Source organism: Dermacentor variabilis, chromosome 1 (assembly GCF_050947875.1).
Source record: "Dermacentor variabilis isolate Ectoservices chromosome 1, ASM5094787v1, whole genome shotgun sequence".
In the NCBI taxonomy this organism is placed as follows: domain Eukaryota; kingdom Metazoa; phylum Arthropoda; class Arachnida; order Ixodida; family Ixodidae; genus Dermacentor; species Dermacentor variabilis.
The window spans coordinates 96,933,208-96,960,528 of record NC_134568.1 but is presented as its reverse complement, the minus strand read 5'-3'; the positions used below and the strand labels follow the sequence as shown (position 1 = coordinate 96,960,528).

General features: G+C 50.3%; 1 protein-coding gene across 2 annotated transcripts in view; it reads right to left on the bottom strand.

Annotated features, from left to right (window-relative positions):
• Positions 1 to 27,321, bottom strand: part of LOC142581362 (lysosomal alpha-mannosidase-like) — a 636,884-nt gene that overhangs the window by 494,211 nt on the left and 115,352 nt on the right. For both annotated transcript variants that reach the window (XM_075691205.1, XM_075691204.1), the window contains one exon: positions 20,772 to 21,063. In XM_075691205.1, coding sequence (XP_075547320.1) covers positions 20,772 to 21,063 — 292 coding nt within the window. The remainder of the gene's footprint in view (positions 1 to 20,771; positions 21,064 to 27,321) is intronic.

Below are 27,321 nucleotides of genomic sequence, written 5' to 3'. Positions count from 1 at the left end.
AAGAAGCTGACTTAGGGCATCCGCTGAAGCATGGAGAGCAAGGATTATGGAATGGAGGATATGGTTGCCCGGTTGCAAATGCCAAAAACGCTAGTGCACTTAGATTAGGGGTACGTTATAGAACCCCAAGCGGTATGAAACATTGCGAAGCCCCCAACTACGTCGTTGCTCACAGCCAGTGTGTTGATTTGGGAACCAGATATATTATTCATTCTTTTTTTTCCTTCTTATTTTTTTAATAGACGCTTACGCAAAAATCAAGCATTCCTGTTTCCCCAAATGAGACGCTTCGTGAATCTTTAAAGCCGCAAGTGTATCGTACAAAGATCAGCTTATACAACGGCAATAAAGAGCAAGGTAGGCGCGCATATATAACTGCCCATCGTCCAGCCAGCTGTCGATATAATAAGTCGGTTTACCTAACACTCTTATGCAGGAGCACCTGGTAGAGGGTGAAACGTAAAGCTCTTGCGTTACAATTACCGAAAGCAAGAACTTCACGGTTCAGGCGTTTCTGTTTTTCGCATCTCAATTGTGCCGCACAAGTGGCCGCCTTTTTATATTCCTTTCTCCTCTCTATCGCCATCTGCCAACGAACGATAGAGCGTGCCTGCTCACGCGGACTTTTATAAGCTTCCTTGCGAGCAGGCCGTCCTGCTCTACCTGTGCGGAGTTAGCGTATACTTCACCGGTCCTCGTTCCAGCACTGAAAACGTGACACAGGCAATAATAATAATAATAATAATAATAATAATAATAATAATAATAATAATAATAATAATAATAATAATAATAATAATAATAATACTCGTGTTGCGATGCCTCGTGGAAAATGTCGTGCCTTCACAGGCGCAGCGCGAAACGCGAAATACGCGCATTGTACACATTTTCATTTTTTTTTTCGCGTAGCCAGAAAATTGGCCACTCGGATGGTGGAAAACGCAAGGACCTCGCTGAATGATAGGTACGCCTTCCCGGTGGCAAATTTTGTTGAGCTAGCAATAAGCGGGGGGAAAAAAACGAATATTTCGGTGAAGGTCAATCTGAGAATGCCGCGAAATGACGACACGGATTTGGTGTGAAATGCTGGAACGCGAATACGGCGTGTATACCTTTACTGCAAAGAGAAGCGACGCGGGCAAACGGAGAGGTGAGTAATGTGCGACCTTTGTCGAAAGAAACAAAGCCACTTCGTGCATAACCGCTGCTGACACCGTGGATGTCTCATATAGTGCGCACACTGTAGTATCCGCACTGCTCCAATGCTCTGGAGAGAGGGCGGCGAACCTCCCTCGTCACCTTGTATACAAGCACTGTAGAGCTCCACAGAGCTGACGCCACAACGCTCTATGTGGCACCAGGAGTTCGTATAGAGTAGCGACACGAAACGAGGCATTGACGCATGCCAAGTTAGCTCGGATCGTCGTCAGCCCATCCGCTCATTGGAAGACGCGTCCTATATATATATATATATATATATATATATATATATATATATATATATATATATATATATATATATATATATATATATTGTAACGATGTTAGTAAAACAAGGATATTTATTAAAGGCGAACTTGTGCCCACAAGTAAAAGTCACTGCGGTCGTGCAGGAATCCGCGGCAGTCGCGTTCTCAAACTGGCTCGAACCGTCTTCCTCTTCTTCTCGCGTGACACCTCGGGCGCGTGCCGCATGCGAGCCGGGTCCCACTGGCTGCCCGTGCCACGAAGATCGCTTCCCGTTGTTGCTGAACAACACCACTGTACGGCGTGCACAGTGCCCAATGCAAAGGACGCGCAACTTGAATGTCACCAAGTTTGTCGTGGCATTATCCCCCTCCTTGCCGCATCGGCCCGATGCGTGAGAGGAAGTAGGGGTCCTGTGGGCTCTCACTTTTTTTTTTTGTTGTTGTTGTTCACGACCTCTCCTGGTAGGGTTTCATGCGGACAACATGCACAACTTCCGTGGAGTTGCGCCGTCTTGGGCTCTCGTGTCCAGCGGATTTCACTTCGTAAGTGACGTCGCTTATACGACGAAGTATTTCGTAAGGGCCGAAGTATCGGCACAGAAGCTTTTCAGATAGTCCACGGCGTCGCACTGGGGTCCATACCCACACCTTGTCACCGGGCTGGTAATGAGCTTCACTACGGCGCTGGTTGTACCGGCTGGAGTCGATGCGTTGTTGGCGGCGAATTCGGTACCTTGCCATCTGTCGTGCCTCCTCGGCTCGTTGCAAGAAATCATCTAGGTCAGATGAGTTATGGTTTTCTTCATCTAACGGCAACATAGCATCCAAAGTTGTGATTACTGCTCGGCCGAATACAAGTTCAAACGGGGTGACTCGTGTTGTTTCCTGAACGGCCGTATTATATGCGAAGGTGATGTATGGCAAAATTTCGTCCCACAGCCTATGTTCAACGTCGACATACATCGAAAGCATGTCGGTCAGTGTTCTGTTAAGGCGTTCAGTTAAACCGTTTGTCTGAGGGTGGTACGCCGTAGTTTTCCTATGATCAGTATGTGTCATTTGCAACAAGCATTTCATGAGGTCCGCAGTAAAGGCCGTTCCACGATCGGTAATAACAACTGCGGGAGCGCCATGCCTGAGCACGATATTTTGGACAAAGAATTTTGCAACTTCGACAGCCGTTGCATTGTACAGGGAATCAGTTTCTGCGTAACGGGTCAGATAGTCCGTGGCCACAACTATCCACTTTTTGCCTAAAGATGATGTTGGGAAGGGTCCAAGGAGGTCCATACCGACTTGTTGGAATGGGGCTTTTGGTGGCTCTATTGGCTGGAGGAGGCCGGCCGGTTTTACGGATGGAGTCTTACGCCTTTGACACTCGCGACAAGTCTTGACGTAGTGCTGCACTGAGGCTAATAACTTGGGCCAGTAGTATTTCAGACGAATCCTAGCGACTGTACGGCTCGCGCCCATGTGTCCAGACATCGGCTCATCGTGACATGCATGCAAAACTTCTTCTCGCATAGATGTGGGTACGACAAGTAAAAACTTCGTCTCGCTGTTCTCGAAGTTTCTCTTGTGGAGGACACTTCCTCGCAGACAGAACGAGGATAGCCCCTAGAGAAAATACGCGGCAGTTGAACGTCCAGTCCCTCCAGGCGCTGTATAAGTGGAAGCAATTCCGGGTCATCTCGTTGTTGTTGAGCAATTTGTGACGCGTCAACAATGCCAAGGAACGGGAAATCCTCTTCTTCTGACACAGTTGTCTCGACGGGTGCGCGTGACAAGCAGTCGGCATCGCTGTGTTTCCTCCCGGATCGGTATACGACAGTAATGTCATACTCTTGAAGCCTAAGGCTCCATCTTGCTAGTCGTCCAGATGGATCCTTGAGATTCGCCAGCCAGCAAAGCGAATGGTGATCGCTGACTGCTCTGAATGGTCTACCATAGAGGTAGGGCCGAAATTTACATATTGCCCAAATGACTGCAATTGACGGTAATTGATCTGTCGATACTGCAGGTTCCTGGCAGGGCAGTTGACGTAGTTAGGCTGCATAATTCGGTCGCTTCACAGAACTCGTGGAAATAGGCAATAGCTGTTCCTTGTGCGATGTGTTGGAATTCATTACCGAAATTTGTAAGTGCGACATTTGCACGGCCATCGCTTAAGTGAACAAGGCCCCGAGCCACGCAAATACCTTTGTTGAAAAGGAGCTCTATGTTTCCATCCGCTATGCCTTCGCGGTCGGAAAATCTTTCATTCTCCACAAGAACCATTATACTGCAGCGTGGCGGCACAGTTACGTCATCGTCAACGACGCGCAGTGCAGCGAGACGTCGCTCCTCCGATTCTTCCACAGGTATAGCTTGTTTTGTCGAGAAAGATACACTGGACCTACGTAGGTTAATTATGGCGCCGTTAGCTTGTAGAAAATCCATTCCTAATATAAGTTCCCGTGAACATTCTGGCAGTACAATAAAGTCAGAAACGTAAGTAAAGCCTTTTATCGTAAGTCTTGCGGTGCATCGGCCAAGGGGCGTAATAAGATGGCCGCCTGCCGTGCGTATCTGCGGACCAGTCCACTTCGTCACAACTTTTTTAAGGTGCTTCGCCATCTTGAAGCTTACTACCGAATAATCAGCGCCGGTGTCGACTAAGGCATTCAGCTCGCATCCGTCTATTATCAACCGCAAATCTGACGTAATCGTTTCGTTCCTGCACCTGTAGACTGGAATTATCTCATCACCGCACTGGAATCGCGTTGGAGGATCTTCGTCACTCTGGTTATCAGCGGCCTCACCTCCACAGGTCGCTTGCTTTAGTTTTCCTGGTGTGGGCTTGGTGAACGACGCCTAGGCAATCTTGGAGACGCGCGTGGGCTAGGCGATCGGTAGCGCATGGGCGACGGTGATCGTGGTTGACGTTGGCGAGGAGTAACGGGGCTTTGGCGCGTCGACAGGTATTCTTCGATCTCCGCTGGCCGTTCACCGTTTCGGGGGCATGGTGCGCTTAAGGGAAAACCCCTTAACCCAACTTGACGGTACGGGCAGAACCTATACAGGTGACCCGCTTCTCCGCAGTGGAAACACAGAGGCCTGCGCTCGTGGTCACGCCAGACGTCACTTTTCCGGGGCCTTTGTTCCACAAAACGAGGTGCACTACGTGCTGAAGGCTGATAGGCAGCCGGTGGTTCCAGTAGACGAGGTGCACTGCGTACGGTCGACTGGTAGGGAACGGTCGTCGCAACTGCTCCACTACTGTGTACCGCGGGTTGCCTGAATACGTCGGCGTACGTTGGCGTGCGCCGCGTCGGCTGTGGCTCACACTCTGGATCCCGTATGACGTTCCTGAGTTCGTCCCGGACAACGTCGACGATAGATAGTGCAGCTGGAGCCTGAGGTATCTGCAACTTGTTGAGCTCTTCCCTGATCACTGACCGGACAAGCTCCCGCAGGGCTCCCAGGTCGTTTGGCAGGCCTCCAGGGAAGACATGGACAGGTGCGCAGCTTGCCTCACGGTTGTATTGCCGAGCCCGCTGTCCCAGCGTCTTTTCGATGGTCGTTGCTTCACATCTGAACTCGGCAACCGTGCGCGGTGGGTTGCGGACGAGAACTGCGAAGAGTTCCTGCTTTACCCCACGCATGAGATGGCGCAGCTTCTTATCTTCACTCATGGTGGGATCAGCACGCTTGAACAGGCGGGACATGTCCTCGATGTACATCGCCACGTTCTCGTTTGTGAGCTGGTTCCTGGCTTGAAGTGCGATTTCAGCCTTTTCTTTACGATCCGTGCTGGCGTACGTTGCTAGCAGTTGTCGTCGAAATTCCTCCCAAGACGTCAAAGAGGGTTCGTGGTTTTCATACCACGTTTTTGCGAAGTCTTCCAACGCGAAATATACGTTACGGAGCTTCTGTCTCTCATTCCATTCATTAAAGCTCGCCACTCTCTCGAACAGTTCCAACCAATCTTCCACGTCTTCGAACGAGTCACCATGGAATGTTGGCGGCTTGCGAGGTTGGCTTACGACTAGCTGTGCCGGTGTTACCTGGGTAGTCATTGTGGCGGCGTCCGTTGTGGGAGTTTCTCTTGGCAAGAAGAGAAGAGGGCCGAATTCGGGCGAGTCACCTCGAAGACGGCGGCTCGTCCGCTGGTGTACAGGTGTCAGTTCCACGGGATGGACTCGCGGGTTGTCGGGGCTACGCTGACTTTCGTTCGTGGGGCTTCGACTCATACCCCGCACCTCCACCAGAAATGTAACGATGTTAGTAAAACAAGGATATTTATTAAAGGCGAACTTGTGCCCACAAGTAAAAGTCACTGCGGTCGTGCAGGAATCCACGGCAGTCGCGTTCTCAAACTGGCTCGAACCGTCTTCCTCTTCTTCTCGCGTGACACCTCGGGCGCGTGCCGCATGCGAGCCGGGTCCAACTGGCTGCCCGTGCCACGAAGATCGCTTCCTGTTGTTGCTGAACAACACCACTGTACGGCGTGCACAGTGCCCAATGCAAAGGACGCGCAACTTGAATGTCACCAAGTTTGTCGTGGCAATATATATATATATATATATATATATATATATATATATATATATATATATATATATATATATATATATGTGTGTGTGTGTGTGTGTGTGTGTGTGTGTGTGTGTGTGTGAGAGAGAGAGAGAGAGAGAGAGAGATCTGCACGTCTTGTGCAAAGCCTAGCGCGCGAAACAGAGTGAATCCGAATTCGTGAGGCCGTTCAGTCCGCGTCAGACAATATTAATAGCATGTGAGATGACAGAAAAGCTGGCTATGCAGCCAGTGATGAGCAATTCTTATAAGCAAGTAGAATGGAAAGAAAAAGAAGCACGGGACATGAAAACGTCCATCAACACCATTTTTAACGCACAAGCGTCTAATGTCCAAGTCTCCAATAACCTTCCTATCGCAATCTCAAACGGCACCTCTGTCACCAAGGGCTTCTGCAGACTGCCATGCTCATTAGCTGGATACACTAACAAATTCATGGAGCTGGGCTGAAACTGTCATCAGGATCGAGTGCGGCTTCTGCGTTCACTTGCTTGTGATTCTTAAACAAGATAGTCCTAAAGATTTTTTTTCGCTCTTCCCTAGTTGGCCGGGAGAAGGAAATATACTGAAACGCGAAATGTTTTTCAGACCTCTTTCCTACGTATGCACAAATATTTGCTTCAGAACTTATTCCGTTCGTACATCGTTCGTTACTGAGGAAGCACACGGCCAACTTGGGTGGTACGCAACAGATTAGAGTTCTCCCAAGTCAGTTATCAGCAGATAACCGCAAGTGATCCGGAGGCATGGATGCTCAAAAAGCTGTTATATGTGTTGTATGCATTCTCCGAAGGCCAGAAATAAAGCCTTTCATGCGTCATGTGACTTGGCGAAGAAAAAATGACCAGAGAGAAGAAAGGAAGCAACGGAGACAAATGTTTCTTACAACCAAAAGTTGCCGCAAATCGCGAACCAGCTATATATGAGCCCGGCAGGATGGCATCCACGCACGGAGCTACGCGGTGTTACGATCGGCCAGCGGGGGAAGCGGGATGTTTGGATCGGACTGCTGGTACGATCTGTTGGGAACTCGGCGCTGACACCCGTGGTTGTACCTGGGTCGCAAGCCCCAAGGGTAGCGTTGGCCTGGCGGCCTGGGGTACAACTGGAAGCATCCGAAGGTCCCGGCAAAGCATGAGTCGACTGGTAACAACGAAACAACTTGTTTATTTTAACATCGCAAAGAGTTGGCGGTCAGGTTTGACCGTAGTAGAGAGACGGGAGAGCACTTCACTCAACAGAAGAAATCGGAGCCCTCCTTTTGGCGTCCGGGGGCAGCTGTTTTTATACTCTCGCAGTTGAGGGCAAGAAGGAACCCCTCAAAAGACGAGCACGTGAATGTACAATGGGCTAATGGTGACGCACACTGTCGTAGCGATGCCGTAGCACCATGTCGAGCACGATCTCGTAGCACCCTGTCGTGGCGCTGCCGGTCGGACACAATGACTGTAATGAGAGGATGGTCCCTGCTTTGGCATCGCCTGTTTCGGGCACAATGACTGGAACGAGATCCCTGCTTTGGCATCGCCTGTTTCGGGCACAATGACTGGAATGAGATCCCTGCTTTGGCATCGCCTGTTTCGGGCACAATGACTGGAATGCGAGGATGATCCCTAGGCGGTCGCATCGCCGCAGTCGCGCCTGGAAACACCTGGCGATGAGTGTTGCGGCGACGACGATCGGGCCAAAATGTCTGCCGCCCCGCCGCAGTCGCGCCGGCAAAACCACGTGTCGCAGGCGAAACGCAACAGACCGCCCCGCCGGGGGAAGGAGATCCCGATGGACAGGGGACTGCATCCGCTGTCCGGAGGGATGTCGCTCGATGATGCTCATAACCGAAGTCGGGCGTCCCTCGACGTTTCTTGAGCGCAGCGCACAGAGAAGGCCTCGTTCTCTTGTTCAGGTTCGCACGGGACACTGCAAAGTGACTTCGGGAGAGTTCACATTTTTGTTCTCGTTCCCGGCAAGCGTTAGAACTACGCTGAAACTCAACCGCTCAGTCAGCAAGCACGGCACAACCCTCACTAAGCCCTGCCAGGCTCTTTCCCCTTTTTATACCACTGCCTAGTTCCTTACAGTAGTCTAGCATCACTCAGAACGCGTCCACAAATTGAAAAATTGCACTAGAAAGCATATCATCACTTTGAAACACTAAACAAAAGCAATATGTTAAAAAAAAAATCCTGCCTCAGGAAGAAAACATCAGTAACAAACAATTTTGAGGCTGATTCCTACGTTAGGGGCTTCGACTTAAGCCATCGGCGTTACCGTTGAGACTCCCCTTTTTGTAACGCACCTCAAAGGAATATTGTTGTAAAGCGAGGCTCCAGCGCAGGAGGCGGCCATTTTTGGGAGAGATGGTCTGCAGCCATTGGAGAGGGCAGTGATCCGTCTCAATGATAAACCTCGAGCCGGCTAGATAGCATGACAATTTCTGAACGGCCCACACGAGACACGCACACTCTTTCTCGGTGGCGCTATACGCCTGCTCACGACTGGTCAGCTTACGACTAGCATACAGGACGGGGTGTTCTACTTCTCCATTTTCCCGTTGGCACAGTACAACGCCCATGCCTCGCTCACTAGCATCGCACTGAACAATGAACCCTTTTGTATAGTCTGGCGATCGTAGCACAGGCTGGCTTGTTAGGGCACTCTTTAGGGCGCTAAAAGCTCTTTCCTTGGTCTCGTCCCAGACGACTGTTTGAGGCTCTGTCTTTCTTAGAGCATCCGTCAGGGGAGCCGCGATATCAGAGTACCTAGGGATGTACCTCTGATAGTAGCCGGCGACACCCAAGAACGACCGAATATCGGTCTTGGTGCGCGGTTGCGGAAAGTCTCGCACAGCGGCCACTTTTATTCCAGAGGGGCGGCGACGACCCTGACCAATCACGTGACCGAGGTAGACAACCTCGGCCTGTGCTATCTGGCACTTAGGAGCCTTGACTGTCAAGCCCGCTTCGCGCAGGCGGGTTAGCACTGCCCGCAAGTGTGTCATATGCTCAGACCAGGATGCGGAGAATATCGCTACGTCGTCTAGATACGGTAAAGCGAATTCTTGCTGTCCCCGCAACACTTTATCCATGAGACTTGAAAAACAGTATGGCGCGTTCTTCAAACCAAAACTCAACACTTTAGGACGGAATGTTCCCATTGGTGAAATGAACGCCGCATACCTACTAGCCTCTTCTGTAAGTGGAACCTGCCAATAACCCCTGACAAGATCTAGGGTGGAAATAAACTGAGCGCTACTAACTTTCTCAAGGCGCTCCTCGATGTTAGGGATCGGATAAATTTGATCCTTAGTGATGGAATTAAGCCTGCGGTAGTCGACGCAAGGACGAGGTTCCTTGCCCGGTACCTCAACTAAAATCAAAGGGGAGGTATAATCACTCTCACCTGCCTCAATAACACCGAGCTGTAGCATTTTCTTTACCTCAGCCTTCATAATATCGCTCTGGCGGGGTGACACCCGATACGCCTTGGATCGTACTGGCTCTGTGGAGGTAAGTTCTATATCATGAGTAAGTACAGAAGTCCTACCAGGCCTCTCAGAGAACAGACCTTGAAACTCTTGTAATAGCTGGTGTAGTTCGGTTTTCTGCTCGGGCGACAGCGGTGCTTTACTGATAAGGTCACTAATGACTTGACCGGTGTCTTCCCTGTTCGTCACTGAGCCTAGTCCCGGAAGCTCGACCGGAAGCTCTTCAGGAACGTTTACCATCATGCACACCACTGCTTCCCTTTGTCTATAAGGTTTGAGCAGATTACAGTGGTAAACTTGCTGTGCTTTCCGCTTTCCTGGCAGACTTACCACGTAGTTAACGTCCGACAGTTTCTGAACAATTCGCGCTGGGCCCTCCCACTGCACGTCTAGTTTGTTGTTTAGCGATGTGCGCAATATCATGACCTCATCGCCAACCTCAAAACGACGGGCCCTGGCTGTCCGATCATAATAAACCTTGGCCCTCTGCTGGGCCTTTGTCATTGCTTCACCTGACAACTCCTGTGCCCTTCTTAAGCGTTCGAGGAGCTTAAGTACGTACTCCACCACGACTGGGTCGTCGCCCCTACCTTCCCACGATTCTCGAAGCATGCGAAGCGGAGATCGAAGCGAGCGACCGTACACCAGTTCAGCTGGCGAAAACCCCGTAGCCGCATGCGGCGCGGTCCTTAAAGCAAACATCACCCCAGGCAGACACAGCTCCCAGTCAGTTTGATGTTCAAAACACAAGGCTCTCAACACGCGCTTCATGACGGAGTGGAGCTTCTCAACGGAATTCGACTGTGGGTGGTACACTGAGCTGTGTAACAGCTTTACCCCACACCTTTCGAGAAAAGTTGTCGTCAAAGCGCTAGTAAACACTGTGCCCTGATCTGATTGAATTTCCGCAGGAAAACCAACTCGCGCAAATATGGACAGTAGTGCATTGACTATCTCAACTGAGCTGAGTTCTTTAAGCGGCACTGCTTCAGGGAACTTTGTCGCTGGGCAGATCACAGTCAAAATGTGTCTGTACCCCGTGGCTGTTACCGGCAGAGGTCCCACTGTATCAATAACGAGCCGTCTAAAAGGCTCCGTTATGATAGGTACCAATTTCAACGGCGCCCTTGATTTGTCCCCTGGTTTGCCCACCCGCTGACAAGTGTCACATGTCCTCACGAAATGGTCTGCGTCCCGAAAACACCCTGGCCAATAGTACTCTTGCAAGAGACGGTCCTTAGTTTTCTTAACTCCTAGGTGTCCGGACCACGAACCCCCATGTGACAAGCGCAACAGATCCTGACGATAGCATTGAGGCACGACCAGCTGATCGAACTCCACTCCTCTGCGGTCTAGATACTTCCGGTACAGGACTCCACCCCTTTCCACAAAACGCGCAGTTTTCCTGGCGATACCTTCTTTGACATTGCAGCGCACGTTTTCCAGGCTGCCATCCTTTTTTTGCTCGGCTATCAAAGCCGTCCGGCTGACTTTTAGCAACCTATCAAGTCCGTCTGACGTAGGCGCGATGAGCAAATCAGTAGATAGCTCTTCTAACTTTCCCGCGTCGGGCGTTTCCTCTCCAGTATCTGGCGCCTTTAACGTTACAGACTCAAGTTTATTCAGTTCGGGCGTGCTCGGAATATCAGCTTGCTGCGCCTCTGACCCTTTTTCGTTGTTTGATAACGTCGGCCCCGCAACTACCGCCTTTGCAGCGAGCTCCCGAACCTTCGATCTGGTTAAGGCCTGAACACTAGCTTCACCAAACAAAAGCCCCTTCTCGCGCAGGAGGTGATCGGACCTGTTTGAAAATAGGTACGGGTACTGGGGTGGCAGCATAGATGACACTGCCGCCTCCGTCTCAAGCGCTCCGAAAGGTCCTTCAATAAGCACTTTTGCTACCGGCAGACACACGCTATGAGCTTCCACGGCTTGCTTGATCCATGCGCACTCGCCCGTGAACATATGGGGTTCTACGTAAGACGGGTGAACTACATCCATCGTTGCTGCGGAATCGCGAAGCACTCGGCACTCTTTCCCGTTCACGAGGAGGTCTCGCATGTAAGGCTCGAGAAGCTTCATGTTCTCGTCAGTGCTGCCTATTGAAAAAAAAACAACTTTTGGTGTTGTTTCCGGACACTGCGCCGAAAAGTGACCCGGCTTCTGGCACGTATAACAAACGCCCGCTCGCCTCATCTCGAACCGCTTTCTGCGTTCGGCTTCGGCTGCCGCCGTCTCCTTAGGTTCGGTCGCACTGCTTCCACTCGCATCCGCACTACGCGCGTTCCCCTTTGCTCTCATGGGTGTGAACTTCGGCCTCTCGAACTTCGAGCCAAATTCACCCTTTTGACCATCCTTAGCTCCGCGAGCTCGACGCGTCACAAACTCCTCGGCTAGCTCAGCGGCTCTAGCCACCGTACAAACGTCTGGCCTATCCAAGACCCAGTATCGCACGTTCTCCGGTAACCGACTATAAAACTGTTCTAGCCCGAAACACTGCAGAACTTTATCGTGGTCACCAAACGCTTTCTCTTCTTTGAGCCACTCCTGCATGTTCGACATAAGCCTATACGCAAACTCTGTATAAGACTCACTTTTGCCTTTCTCATTTTCCCGAAACTTCCGACGGAACGCCTCCGCAGACAGCCGGTACTTTTTTAGAAGACTCGATTTCACTGTGTCGAAATCCTCTGCCTCCTCTCTATCCAAGCGAGCGACTACGTCGGCCGCCTCGCCGGGTAACAAAGTGAGCAAGCGCTGTGGCCACGTTTCCCGAGAGAACCCCTGCTTCTCGCACGTTCGCTCAAAGTTAACCAGGAACAAACCAATGTCCTCTCCAAGCTTAAACGGCCGCATCAGGTCAGTCATTTTGAACAATACGCGTTCTCCTGCACCGTGTGCCTGACTTCCATTACGAGCGCGTTCCATCTCTACCTCAAGACGCTTCATTTCCAAAGCGTGTTGACGGTCACGCTCTTGTTGCTCTCGCTCTTTCTGTTCTTTAAGTTCGCGCTCCTGTTTCTCTTTTTGCTCTTTAAGTTCGCGCTCCTGTCTTTTTGACCTCTCCTCAATAGTCTCAAGGCATTCCGACAGCTCGTCATCCTCAGCCTCTAACTCAAGAATAGCCTTTATCAGTTCCGGTTTTCTTAGTTTGTCTGAGACATCCAGACCCAACTCTCTTGCAAGCTCCAACAATTTCGGTTTGCGCAACGACTTCAAATCCATGGCTGCTCTGAATGCTGCTTTCTCTACTGCTTACTATTGTCTTGCCGCAAACTAACCCGGCAGCAACGACAACCACAATTACCAGCTCTGTTTCTGACACTAACAAAAGCCTGGCAAAGCTCAGAAGAAGAAAGTCCCGCACTCACCAAACCTCGCAGCCAAGAGTCCAGCGCAGTCGTTCCGCTGCAGGCAACCAGTCGTCACACAGGGCTCGTTGCACTGCTCCCGGATCGTCGTTGAGCTGCTCAGCATACCGTCAACTGCATCTCTTCGCTGCTGGCCTCCGTTGTCGCGATCTCACCGCTGGCAGACAGTTGTTTGAAGTCGGAGGCGATCTCACCGCTGCCAACCAGATGTTTTGATCCGGCTCGCTGGTACGATCTGTTGGGAACTCGGCGCTGACGCCCGTGGTTGTACCTGGGTCGCAAGCCCCAAGGGTAGCGTTGGCCTGGCGGCCTGGGGTACAACTGGAAGCATCCGAAGGTCCCGGCAAAGCATGAGTCGACTGGTAACAACGAAACAACTTGTTTATTTTAACATCGCAAAGAGTTGGCGGTCAGGTTTGACCGTAGTAGAGAGACGGGAGAGCACTTCACTCAACAGAAGAAATCGGAGCCCTCCTTTTGGCGTCCGGGGGCAGCTGTTTTTATACTCTCGCAGTTGAGGGCAAGAAGGAACCCCTCAAAAGACGAGCACGTGAATGTACAATGGGCTAATGGTGACGCACACTGTCGTAGCGATGCCGTAGCACCATGTCGAGCACGATCTCGTAGCACCCTGTCGTGGCGCTGCCGGTCGGACACAATGACTGTAATGAGAGGATGGTCCCTGCTTTGGCATCGCCTGTTTCGGGCACAATGACTGGAACGAGATCCCTGCTTTGGCATCGCCTGTTTCGGGCACAATGACTGGAATGAGATCCCTGCTTTGGCATCGCCTGTTTCGGGCACAATGACTGGAATGCGAGGATGATCCCTAGGCGGTCGCATCGCCGCAGTCGCGCCTGGAAACACCTGGCGATGAGTGTTGCGGCGACGACGATCGGGCCAAAATGTCTGCCGCCCCGCCGCAGTCGCGCCGGCAAAACCACGTGTCGCAGGCGAAACGCAACAGGGACCTTCGAGCCTCGCCTGCCCTACTGCGATGAATCGCTTCGCGACGTTCACAATACGCCGCCTGGACAGACTAGCGGCGACACCAAGACGAGATACGTTTGATGGTTACAGGGTTGATGGATGGCACTTGGTCACCGACCACAACGCAGACCGAGGAACTACTGTGAAGGTGCGTTATACGCCGTTTCGTTCCGGCCACTGCGAACCACCAAAGTCAATCGAAAGACAACCAGCTAATTGCTGGGCCATACCAGGAGCCAAGACGCGCAAACGAATTCAAGCGTGAAACCGCTGTCTGCGATCATCCCCTTCTTTCTATGGGACAGTGAGCCGTGTGTGGGGGTATTTCTCCGATGGCGTTCCGTGAAGAAGGCTGCCCGAATGATCGTGCGCACTCTCGCCCTCAAGGCGACTAGGAGCGCTCCGAGTGGAAGATGGTGTGACCGCGGATTTCCTTGGCCTGTAGGGATCTATAGAAGGACAGATGGATAAAAAGCGGATACCTTTGGCGTGCTAGTGCGCTTTGATGTGCGCTCGCCAAAAAGATGCAGCCTTCTTACCTGTAGCTCATGCTACGAAAACGTTGTACTGCGCTCCGTGGCTCCGACCAGTACGAGTACCCCTTGTTCTGTGTAAATAAAAGTTTGCCTCTCCAATATAAATAAACTCCCTGTTCCGTTCCTCATGCTCTCGACCTTGTGCTCTCCACTAAAGAAGCAACCCTCGTCAAGAAGACTCGGACGACGGCGTGGGGCCGCTTAGCCTCCGTGTGGCGTCCCGGTCGGGTAGGCCAGCCACTCGTCACGAGGCGCACCAGCAGCGTACGCCAGAGAGCGACCCCCTGCGTGACGCCAGACTCCGAGGCCACTTTACCGGCTTCTACAGCGGCCAGTCGCGGACTGGCGTAGATGTCGGATCGTGGTCCACAATATGATCTCTATTGGTCTGTAGACGCCGATCTCCTGGACGCAACCGTACAAGAGGCTTACGACCAGCGAAATGAAGGAAGTTCGTGTTTTGCATTCACAAAGCTTTTCTTTCGTGAAAATTGGCCGTTATTAACCAGCCGCCTTCGTTAAATTATTGTCGCCGTCGCGGTTGTCTTGTGCTTGTTCTTATGAATGGCAAACCGCTTTATGAAAGCCGTCCCGCAGTCAAAAATAAAAGAGAAAAATAATGAACAGATGGCGAGCTGGTTTTTGATGACGGGAAGGGGGGTAACTGACCACGCAGTTCACGAGCAACAAAGGTAGAGAACGCAGTGACGATGACAGGTTTAATAAGCGCATAAACGAGCAGTTTTACGATTATTTATGGAGAGTCTGTATTCCAGGATTCTGCCGCGTTAACAGTCTCCAAGCGCGGCTGAGGCGACTCCATCTGCTCTCCTAATTCGCGTACGTCACGGCATCCTCTTAAAAATTGGCAAACGTGTTCAAAAACGTTACAAGACGTCTGGTATATAAATCAGCGTGGATCAACCGTGACTATCTTACGGTTATTACAATCTACGACTACGGCTGACGACGTACTAAAGTGATCTCGCCAGAGTGTTGTCGATCGTGCCCTACTTTAAGCAGAAGGCTGTAATTTATCTCCTTTGTCAATAAATCAAGCAAGCATTGGCCTACATAATGAGTGACATTCGCGTCTCCCGAGTGCTGGATAAAAATACGTACAGTGACCAATTGAACCGTGAACAATGTGCAGCTTGTACCGCTGTACCGCGCAATCTTGTACTTATCACGTACGCCTCTTAAGTTTGGCGCTGCAGTGCTATTATGGTGAGCCTAACAAGCGCCATTTATTTAGTTCTCTCCAGACGTCGTACGTGTGAACTTATTGATTGATTGACTGATTGATTGAGTTAATTATAAAATTTAAAGTGATAGCATTGTCGTAGCTGTAAAGCAGTGTGGCGCGCTCTGAAGGACCCACTAAATAAGCGCATACCTTCCTAAAGACACGCCAATGAGAGAGCCCAAGTGGAAGGCGGATGCACCGCACACGATTGCTCTTTCCGGGCTTTTGCCGTGCCACGACAGTTTAGTAAATTTACGGGTGCTAGCATCTGTTCTTGCATAAGTTACCAGCTGGGGGCGCTCGTCCGGCATCGTTCTCTCAACGAGGGCTTTTAAAACCACTCTCGCGACAGCCGCTTTAGCACCAGTGGTCTCACATGTCGTACCCGTGGCCGATCCGAGAAGTATACAAGATGTCTTCAAGCGCGATAGCCTTATGCCCGCACTAAGCGCCAAAATGAGGAATCAGTGTCAGCGCTGCGTGAAAAATCTACTCGGTTGCAGAACATAGGAGCACTAGAGAGGAAGCTATAGGGCGGGCTCTGATACACTGTAAAATAATTTACACCCTTAAAAGTGAAAAGAATGGTGTAAATGTGTCGATAACTCACACCCTTAGGGTGTGATTTATGCAACTAACACCCTAAGGGTGCGAGTTATAGACACATTTACACCCATTTTCACTTTTAAGGGTGTAAATTATTTTGCAGTGTACCCGAAAACTAAGCAGACACCGTTCTGGGGCTAGAGGGACGCACATCATTCCAATACACGATCGCGCTCGAGCCTAACTGGTTGACTGCAGCTTGAGCTTCCCTTGTAGAATCACATTATCTTGAAGCGAGTCGCATCTGACTAGCGTAGACCACCTGGTTGAAGGGTTGAAGCGGAGAGTTCAGGCTCTTGGCTTGCAACTTTGCAAAAATTATGCGTGACACTCAGTTGTATCCCAACTGATAGTCTATTGAAGGCAACAAAAGTTAAAGCACAACACTATTCTTCTCAGAACTTTTGCGAGGGTATTCGAAAAAGATTTCTTACGGTAGAACCGTTCTTGAAGACAGACGCCGGTGAATCGTGACAGAGAACATACCGGTAGTGAAGGCCAATAAATGAAAATTATTGGCCTTTGGCAAAATATTTCGTTCATTTTTTATTGTCTTTTTTTTCTGTGAGAATTGCTTGTAAATGGCTGACTGCAGTTGATACTGATATATCTACTGTAATAATTGATCGGTACCTGTTATTACCAACCTCCATATGAAGCATGCAAACAACTTTCGAAATACTCAATTATTATTACTACTATTATTACCAAGGGAAGGCGAAACCTTAATACTTCCAACATCCGGCACACAACAACGTCACTTCCTACTTTATTCTAGCGCAGCGTAAGTAAGAAACCAAATCCTTGCATTAGAACTAACTGGCGTCAACCAGCACGCTTATAGGTCACATGGAATTCCCCCATACCCTTTCAGCGCTATATTACGTTGCTTGAAATTCCCTTTCCACCTTCCCTTGTACAGGGTAGCCAGCCGGATATAACCTCTGGTTAACCTCTCTGTCTTTCCTTTGCCATCATCTCTCTCTCTCTATGGCTCCACATTTGCCACGGAAGGACCGGCACTTACGTATAAAACCCCGCGCTTGCGCTGCTACAGAGTTCCTGTCGGCAACTGCTGAGTTTCGTCGTACAACGCTTTGCTACCCACGGCTATTCCCTTGTGTCGCCCGTGACCGACGACCTCAGGGCCCCATTTCAACCCGCTCTTGTAGTGCTCGTTCATCATGGCTATCACCGTGCTGCAGCTGAATGAGGCACTGTGCAGTTTTCCTATTCGTGTTTTCGCTTCTCTGTCAGGCGGCGATTTTAGAAATACACGCGAAGGTCACTGACCAGCAGACTTATCCGTAACTAATTATATGTAACTAATTGCTTGCAATCGATTACATGTATTACATGCATCGATTACATGGTAGTTTTGTAATTGATCGAGTACCTTCTTTACTCGGTGACGCTCACTGTAATTCAATTACTTTTTTTCAGTAATCGATTGCACGTTATCAGTTATACTTTATCGAGAACTCGAATTTGGCGGCAACCATACAGTATAGAACGCCCGCGGCCGAGCCATGCAGCAGCCTCGCGGACGCGCATACTGGGCCATACTCAGTACTTGTTTCCCAATTGCCACCAAATCTTGGCTCACGATTTCAACCGGCACTGCACTGCTCGATAGCGATGGCCACTTCGGGCGTTGAATCCAGAAAATCGCCCATTTTTCACCTTTCCATTGGCCCTTCCATGAGCGCCCTTTCCGAGCCCCAGCAACAACGATGGGCTATATGTGTATATTCATAGAGGACTCAGACATGGGAATCGTGCTATAGGGTAATTACGATCTTGTGCGCAAGGGGTTGGGTACCTTACAGCACCGTTGTTCCCTCCAGCGCTCACATCGAGCGAGTTTTCGGTCTCTGTTCTGGTGTCTTCGCAAGGAAACGATGGAACACGAAAGACGAAAATTTTTAAAAGCAAACGTTAGTGGTAAACAGTGTGAAAGTGAACAACTGTGAAAGGCTGCAGAGGATACGCTGAAAGAGTCATGCCAGTTCGATCTGTTTACTGTATTTGTGCAATGTAAATAAAGCTCGGGAGGAAAGTACCGTAAAGGTAAACAGTTAAGTTTTCGTAACAGCTCAGTTACCCTTATGGGGCAGTGACCAATCAGTCACTTCAATCAAGCGCATTTCTGAATGAACTAATAGTAATCGGTTACTTTATTTCTGTAACGTGCACAAGTTCTGCTGCCCCTGCAGGGATTATTGTTTTCTGTGCCTATGGTATTTTCTTCACCGCAGCGCAGCCCCCTTTATGAACTTTTTTCCCCGTCATTCTAACAAATTCACACACAACTATCAGCGCACAAACAGCTGCAGTGGCCCTCAAGATAATAACCACTATAGTCAAATCTCAGCGCCGACCGCGAAAGTGTGTGAAATCCGCGTGTGCGCGTCTGTTTTTCGACAATTTATGTATAGAATGAAGCCTGTAAAACACATCTGCTGACCTCCTCCGTTTCCTGGCTGCAAATAAAAAAAAGTCTGCACTAACTTGCTAAAAACATCTCCCCATTCTCACCATGATCAGGAACACACATAGAAGAAAAGACACTGCAATTGACAGCGTAAGATGAATCCTGTCGACATGTGCCAAGAACAGAAACGAAAGCCCACAATCACGTTCTGCGAACCATTTGTTTGCAGCGTCCGTATTCTTATATTCACAGTTATGCAGACAAAGAGGTCGCTAATTCGCTCTTTGAGATAGCAGTGCTTTGTGTCGAACGAGCGGCAGTAAAATCGCCTAATCACCTCGCGATTGAATTACGAGCTTTATTTTGTTTAATTTTTATTGAATGCGCCGGGTAAAAGCAACGGAGCCGCTGCTGAGCATGAGGCGCGAATACAGGGCGACTAACTTAACAAGGATCATGGCACGTATTCACAAAACTTTCTTTTCGTATGTGCATGTTTACCATTGGCCATCAGTGTTCGCTATTAATATGTCCAACATAAATATCGGCTAGCATCTGTTTTTAGGCACTGTTTTAGCGTAAGAAGTGCTTACGCTAGAATACGGGCCCTGCAACGTGAACGCCGTCCGGAATTGCCCATATCGCCGGAGCCACTGCAGTCTCATCGTCACGCAATTGCTATTATTCATGTGGCGCCTGTCTGAACCCCCAACCACTGAGGAAGCACTCGTACGCAAGAGAAGTTTTGCGAATGGAGACCACAATTTGACTTCTACCACCAAAAAGAATACCTGTATTTTGAAACTGGCGGTTTTCTTTTTTCCCCACGGCGTGGGGCCGCTTGCTTCGAGGCAAAAACGCGTTTGCTGTGTGCCTCATTATCACAGAAGCATCGAGAGTCCATCTCAGCCTTTCTATCCTTTCTTTTAACTTAGTGCACTTTTAATGAGCTTTCGGGCGAAAACGTAACCCTTCAACGGCAATGGCCACTACTGCCTGTAGAAACGCTTCGCGAACCAGCCGATTACTTCTCATTCTCTTTCGCTGCACGTGCCGCCGGTGTGTCCGGCCTTCACGTCTTTGCGACATTGAAACGACGCGATTGCAAGGATCAGGACGAATCTCGTAGACGAAGCGGCACTTACCTGTTCCCCGAACAGTTTCCTTCTGTGAACCAGTTGGTTTTAGCTACGCGAACTTTCATTGTGCGTTGGCAAAATTTAAAGCAGAACAATCAATCGCGGTCGTGAACATGCGTGGAAGGGACGCACACTACACAAGGTCCGTGTGGTGTGCGACCCTGCGCACAAAGTGACTGGTAGTAACATATACCGCTGAAATGTTGATAAAAGAAGTAGGTGTACAGAAAAGCAATGCTATTAGTACACATTAAAAAGAAGGAACGGCGAAAGCGAACGCATAAATTTCGTAAGGCGTGATACACTCGGTTTGGGCCTCTCGTTCGAACTGTTCATGTCGCGCAACGCTGATTGCACATATGGCATTAATGTCGGTTTTCCGTCTAGCGGTTTCTGTCTATAGAATCATTTACGTCGCACTCGAAGCACAGGCTGTCACCTCTTTATAGCAGGGAGAAAAAAACGTAGAAGAAACGCTAAATGCAGGCGCGACCCTGTCTCTAAATTTTTATCATTTTCGAGCTTTTTAAACTGGCGAGCGCTCGATAAATATTGCTGGATAGACTGGCGTTCATTCATTTACATTTGCAAAAGGTACTCGTGATGGGACGCTGATCTGTATCGATTCGCATCTCTTTTGAAACGGAAATGAACGCTAAGTTCCTATGACAGAAGAGTAACGTTGTTCTGGCGCGGCGTAAACGTTTACTGATACATTTTCTCGCTTTTTCGCCCTCTTTTAGTGACAGCGCGTCGACAGTTTCAGCGCTGTCCGGCGATTCGAGCAGACGACAAATGACGCGCGCCGTTAGCAAGCCAGCTACTTTCGTTGTCTGAGCGGGCACGCGACACGAATGACGACGCGTGCAGAGCAGTGTAACTGAAACTTCAGAAAGAAGTAAGCGGTTGTCGTTCGCTCACCTTGTAGATGCAGGCGTTCTCGTGCCGGCGTTCACGCTGCGCCGCTTGCCGATGCTGGAGGCCGGCCAGCGCCGAGCAGAGCACGAGCGAGAGCATGCCGGAGAGCAGGAGCATGGTGGCCAGGCCCTGCACGACCGGGTCCCTGCGCATATCCAGGGCGACTAACACCAGCAGCGGGAGCGAGAACCGCTCCCGCTCGCCGCCGCTCTCCGCCGACCCCTCCTCCTCGAGCGACGCCGGACGACCGCTTCGCGCACCGCCTGCCGCCGCCGCCTCCCCTGAGATGGCGGCACTGCAACAGACGACGTCATCGCAGGAGGCGCCGTTTTCGAAACTTAAGTGGGCGCCGTCGCGAGAAGATAACATCGTTTCTAATAGCCTTCGCGTGACCCTATACAGATTATTTCCTACCCACATACAGTGATTAAGATATTAGCAAGTTTGGCTGCTGAGCGTAAGGTTACAAGTTCGATTGCAAGCCGCGGCGCCCACATTTCGATTCGGGCGAAATGCAGAAACCCTCGTGTACTTCGAGTTAGGTGCATGTTAAAGAACCCCAGGTGGTCAAAATTAATCCTCATGGTTGGTTTATGAGTGCCTCACAATCCACTGCGCAGTTTCCGGAGGTTAAACAACGCAATTTATTTCGAATTATCATTCCACGTTCACCCGGCGAAACTTGCATGCAGTGTTATGCCCTAAATTAGAGATGGGCGTGTCCCTGCTACATCCCCTCCACCATCAGCGACCATCGGACCAACCTGGGTCACTGAGTATGTGGTAATGTGTACATATGTGCCGCTCTTCAATGAACCTTTTTCACTCCGACATCGGTCACTGCAGACGCGGGACTGGATATAGGTGCCGCTGTTGTAAGAAACTCTTTGGCGCCGACTTTGAAAACCGGGTATGTGCCACTCAGTCTGTGCTGGTCTTCAATGAACCTCTTTGATGCCAACTTGGGTCACTGTGTATGTGTCAGTGTGTGTGTGCCACTCTTCAATGAACGTTTTTGACGCCAACTTGGGTAACTAGGTATGTGGTACTGGAATGTGCCGCTCTACGAAATGTTTGAATGAGTAAAGGCAAAGCGCAAAAGACCAGGACTAAAGAAGGACACAAACGACATGACCGGCGCCACTCGCAACTAAGTTTATTTCCGCAATAAGTCTGCCTTATCTAGGTAAATCAAGCCGAATCACACACGATACGTTAGAAGTACAATACAGCAATCCATCGACCACTCAGGAATCACATCTGGCACAAAAGACCAAATCAGCAACCAAGAAGCACACGTGGAGCACCATGGGAAGCAATTAATCGAACACAGTCTTTACCAAGCCAACGGGGAGAAAAAACGAGACGGCTTGTTCGATTCAGCATCAGAAGAAGTTCACTGAATGCAGGACACGTGTCATGTACCAAATCCCTCTAAGCTGTGGTCGCAGCTATATCGGACAAACAGGTCGGTGTTTCAATGAGCGTGCAATGGAACATCGTCGTCATCTGCGCAACAATGAAGGGAGCTTCCTTGCAGAGCATTACAGAGACTGCACTAATTGCCGCCCTCAGTTCGACAAAACTAAACTTTTGAAGTTTGGAAAAGACAGGTTCGAGCGGGAGATTGTGGAAGCCTATATTATCAAAAAAGAGGGAAACAAATGCGTCAGCAGGCCGTCCATTGTGCTTACTGACAAGGAGACTACTCTTTTAGAGGGTTTCATTTAGGCCTCATGTTAGAGTGATTTCATTTAGGTTTTTTCCGTCTGTCTTCCTTTATTTATCCAGCTTTTATTTTGTTGACGATTTTCTAGTGGCTCTTACAGGTTTTTCGCCTTTTTTTCGTTTTGACGCAGACGCTGTTCTTCAAACTCTTTATCGTTCAACTGTTCTGTCCATTTCATTGTTTGTCAGATGATTCATCTTTCGCGCGGTCACGCGTTCTATAAATATTTTAGGTGAGTGACTATTAGAGATTTTAGTTTTGACGCAGACGCTGTACTTAGACGCCCTATCTTCATGTTTTTCCGTGTTATTCGTTGGTCATTATTCCCATAGTCGTGCGGGTTTTATGCCTGACTGGGCCTTAGGCGTTTCAATGGTGGTGTGTTTTGCATAGTTGATAGTGAAGCGTAGACGGTACTTTTTATGTCTCGTTTTTTCTCCCTGTTGACTCGGTAAAGACTGTGTTCGATGAATTGCTTCCCGTGCTGCTCCACGTGTGCTTCGAGGTTGCTGATTTGATCTTCTGTGCCAGATATCATTGCTGAGTGGTCGATGGATTGCTGTGTTGTACTTCTAACGTTTCGTGTGTGATTCGGCTTGATTGACCTACATAAGGCAGGCTTGTTGCGGAAATAAACTTAGTTGTGAGTGGCGCCGATCCTGTCGTTTGTGTCCTTCAGTCCTGGTCTTTTGCGCCTTGCCTTTATTCATTCAAGCATGAACCAACTAGCCCAAGCAAGAGTTTTACTACGAAACGTGCCACTCTACGAAACAGATCCCTTAAGTTTCTCCGATGCTGAGAATTGAACCCACGTCACAAGGTCTCTTCGAGGGCAGCAGACCCACGCTTTAACCGGCTGTACCACAATTGCACTGACTATGTGCCTTTTTTCAACGAACGTCTTTCACACCAACGCTTTAACTAGCTGCGCCATGAATGCACTGGGTATGTGCCGCACTTCAGTGAACCTCTCGCCATCTTGCGTCACTTAGGATGCGCCTGTTGAAAGTCGCAAGCGAGCACCATACATTGTTGCACCCGTGGTTGGGGGACCGAGGACACAAGAGAGAGAGGGAGCCGGCGAACGGGCGAGGGGCGCCCCACTGCACCACGTACCGGCCGGCGCATCTACTGACAAGCTGATCCGTTCCACCGGCTTTTCGGCGAACTGCCTACTCAGTACGAGGCGCGGGCGCCCCTGACAAGGACGAAGGCCTCGGTGCGGCCAAAAGTGAACGTGGACTTTGTGTAAATTCTCTCTTTCCCTTCTCCTTTCTTCGATCTATCTTTTGTAAATAAACCAGTCTCGAAACAGATCCCAACGAGTGGAGCTCCTTCCTTCGAGGCTCCTGCGTGCACGGCCGACGCCGTCCACCTTAGTTAACACGCAGCAAAAGTTAGCGGAGTCGTCCCAGAGTGACAGCAATTAGAGTTAGCCCAAAGGCGCGAGAATTCATTTACATTTTTGGTGCCGAAACCCGGGAATACTTCGCCTGCTGACATTGAAAGCGCCATGGAACGACTAGAAAAGAAGCAGGCCGCCCTGCGACAAGCAATCGAGAAAATCATCGCAGCGGCCAGCGACCTACTGCAATCGCCAACTATCCAAGTCGGTGAGCTTGAGGAACGCCTCGACCTTCTCCTTGAACAAGCAGATGAGTTGAAATCTGTTAACGAGAGCATCGAAAAGAAGATAGATCTTCAAGAATTAGATGCAGAATTAGAAGCTTGTGCTGCATACACCCAGAAAATCTGCTTCCTCAAAACAAAGATCAAGAGAGCTCTCAGGAGTCAGACAGCCAACGAGAGCCGGTCGACAACTCCGTCAGTGACAGGCAACGCGTCAGAACAGGAAGCATACCACATTGGTTCCGTCCCACCTGCGGCATTACAGCCACTATCAGCAACCACCGGACTGATGCGGGTAGGTGTGACCACAGCACCCGACGAAATTTCTCGTCAACTAGGATCATTCTGGAAGATGGAGCACCTTGGGATCGTCGACGATGTACAGCTGACTGCCAAAGACGACAGCGTTCTGCGGGTCTTTGAAGAAACCATCACCCACAAGAACGGTAGATACCAAGTAGCTCTCCCATGGAAAGAGAACGCGTCAGACTTGACGGACAATCAGAGCACATCATCGCACAGACTTCGCTCATTAACGGCGAAGCTACTGCGACATGAAGAAGCCATTCTAGACTACGATCAGGCAATCAGGAACTACCTGCAAGCTGGACACACCGAGGAAGCGAACGAACTGGGTGAGTCCCCGCTGGGGCCCATTTACTACATGCCACACCGAGGTGTGCTCTGGCCTGGTAGCAAAACAACCAAGTTGAGAGCCGTATTCGATGCCTCTTCCAAAGCGGCGGAAAAGCTGTCACTGAACGACGTCTTCTTCGCAGGACCTGATCTAAATTCAAACGCTAACCCAAGCCGAGAGTGCCGTAAACTCTCGCCCACTGACTTTCGCGTCTTCGGACGCGGGGGAGCTTATGCCCTTGATTCCAGCCCATTTCCTCGTCGGTCGCCAGCTAACGAGATTGCCTCCCTTCCGAGAAACCACCGAAGTCAAATCGGCAGCAGAGACACACCAATGGAGGCGACGCGCCGGGCTTGTTCACTCATTCTGGCAACGGTGGAGACGCGAATACCTACTGCAACTTCATTTAGCGCTTATCACAAAGCCAGGCAGAGGGAGAGGCATCGGTGAGGGAGACATAGTTCTCCTCCGGGATGATCGGGCTCCACGCCAGATGTGGAAAATGTGTCGTGTTTTGGAGACCTTTCCTGGAAGAGATGGCCGACTACGCGCTTGCAAGATCCTTCTCCCGAACCAAAGCGAACTGCGACGACCCGTACAAGCCTTGTACCCACTCGAGCTCAGCGAGGTGCCACCCTGTGCAAACAATGGTGGCCGGGAATGAGCCGGCGCTCATTGCGGGGGAGGATGTTGAAAGTCGCAAGCGAGCACCATACATTGTTGCACCCGTGGTTGGGGGACCGAGGAGAGAGAGAAGTGGTTCTTGAAGGGGTAAGGAAAGGTTAACGCTGTTTTCTGCAGCCCTTGCGGGAGCACGGCTCAGCGTCAACGGGGGTGGGGGGGGGGGTAGTGGGAGCAAAGGAGATAGGAGAGTAGAGGGTTAAAGTGTCGCCATGGCAGCGGCTGAGCAGTCCGGCAGGAAGGGCCCAGTGGGTCCGGTAGGAGTGGTGGTCTGGTGAAAGGCCAGGGGGCGGTGATCCAGCAGGAGCCAGATGATTGGGGCAGTTACACAAGAGAGAGAGGGAGCCGGCGAACGGGCGAGGGGCGCCCCACTGCACCACGTACCGGCCGGCGCATCTACTGACAAGCTGATCCGTTCCACCGGCTTTTCGGCGAACTGCTTACTCAGTACGAGGCGCGGGCGCCCCTGACAAGGACGAAGGCCTCGGTGCGGCCAAAAGTGAACGTGGACTTTGTGTAAATTTTCTCTTTCCCTTCTCCTTTCTTCGATCTATCTTTTGTAAATAAACCAGTCTCGAAACGGATCCCAACGAGTGGAGTTCCTTCCTTCGAGGCTCCTGCGTGCACGGCCGACGCCGTCCACCTTAGTTAACACGCAGCAAAAGTTAGCGGAGTCGTCCAAGAGCGACAGCAATTAGAGTTAGCCCAAAGGCGCGAGCATTCATTTGCAGCGCCAGTGAGTGTGCGGCAAGCAAGGGAACAATTCTTAGCGTTCACAGGCAGCAGTTCGCCACGCTTCTCGTCTCGGAGGCCCACGCGCAGACTTCTCGGCAGTGGCACTAGATGGCGCACCGCGCCCAGAAAGAAGCGCGAGAGAGGAGTCCGGTTGCAGCATGGTACGTTTCTCAGCTTTCGTACGCACCAGCGCGCCAAGCATTTCGGAGTCCATGCGCAGGCTTCGCGGCGGCGGCGCTAGTTAGCGCCGAGTGTTCTTAGGGAAGCCCGAAAGAGGAGTCCCGCAGCGACACCTCATACATAACTTGTTTCGACGGTGGCAATCCGTTAGGCCGCTATATTGATTCAATGCTAACGCATTATCGTCGACAGTCACCATGAGAAGGGTTTTGCCGTATTTTTTCCTTCGTTATATGATTTTAAACTGAAGGTAGGCGCCTTTAGGTGGCGCTGGCTACTCCTTGTCGCATGGAAAGCAATATGGAACCACAAAGAGCAATATGAAACACATTAAACAATATAAAAGAAAACGAATGCAAAAACTAATGAAAAATTCCGCACAGAAGTCCATGATGCCACTGAAGGCAGTAGAACATGCGCAAACATGTATAAATACGCATGGTTTCATAAATAAATAAAAGTGCTTCGAACTGTCCGAGAACACGCGCAAAGGTTTAGTTTTTTACACGCGTGGATCAATGTAAGTGCCCATGATTACACAATATACCATGTAGCTAAATAACCTAATTCAAATTTGCGTGACGCATATTGGTAACAGGACTTTCATTTTACAGGACAAGAAAACTTAATATAAACCTGACATATATAGAGTTTCTAATGGCACATTTAACTGGTCGCTTTACGAGAGCTTCAGAGAACTCTCGCGGAGAGGTTTACATTCGGCTGGTCGACATGGACTCGTCGGAACACGTTCGCCTGGTTCATTCAAAGTGCCACGCTCAAACTGGGAGCGCTAGGGGACGCTCTCACCTTCGAGCTGGGAGCGCAACCGAGATCCGACAGAACTCCGATTACGTGGCTCATCCGATTGCTCTGGAACCAACTGAACGTACGGCTGGTGGGCCCTTTCTTAGTGCACGCTTCATTGTGCAGAGGCCTCCATATCGCTGGAAATCGTGTTG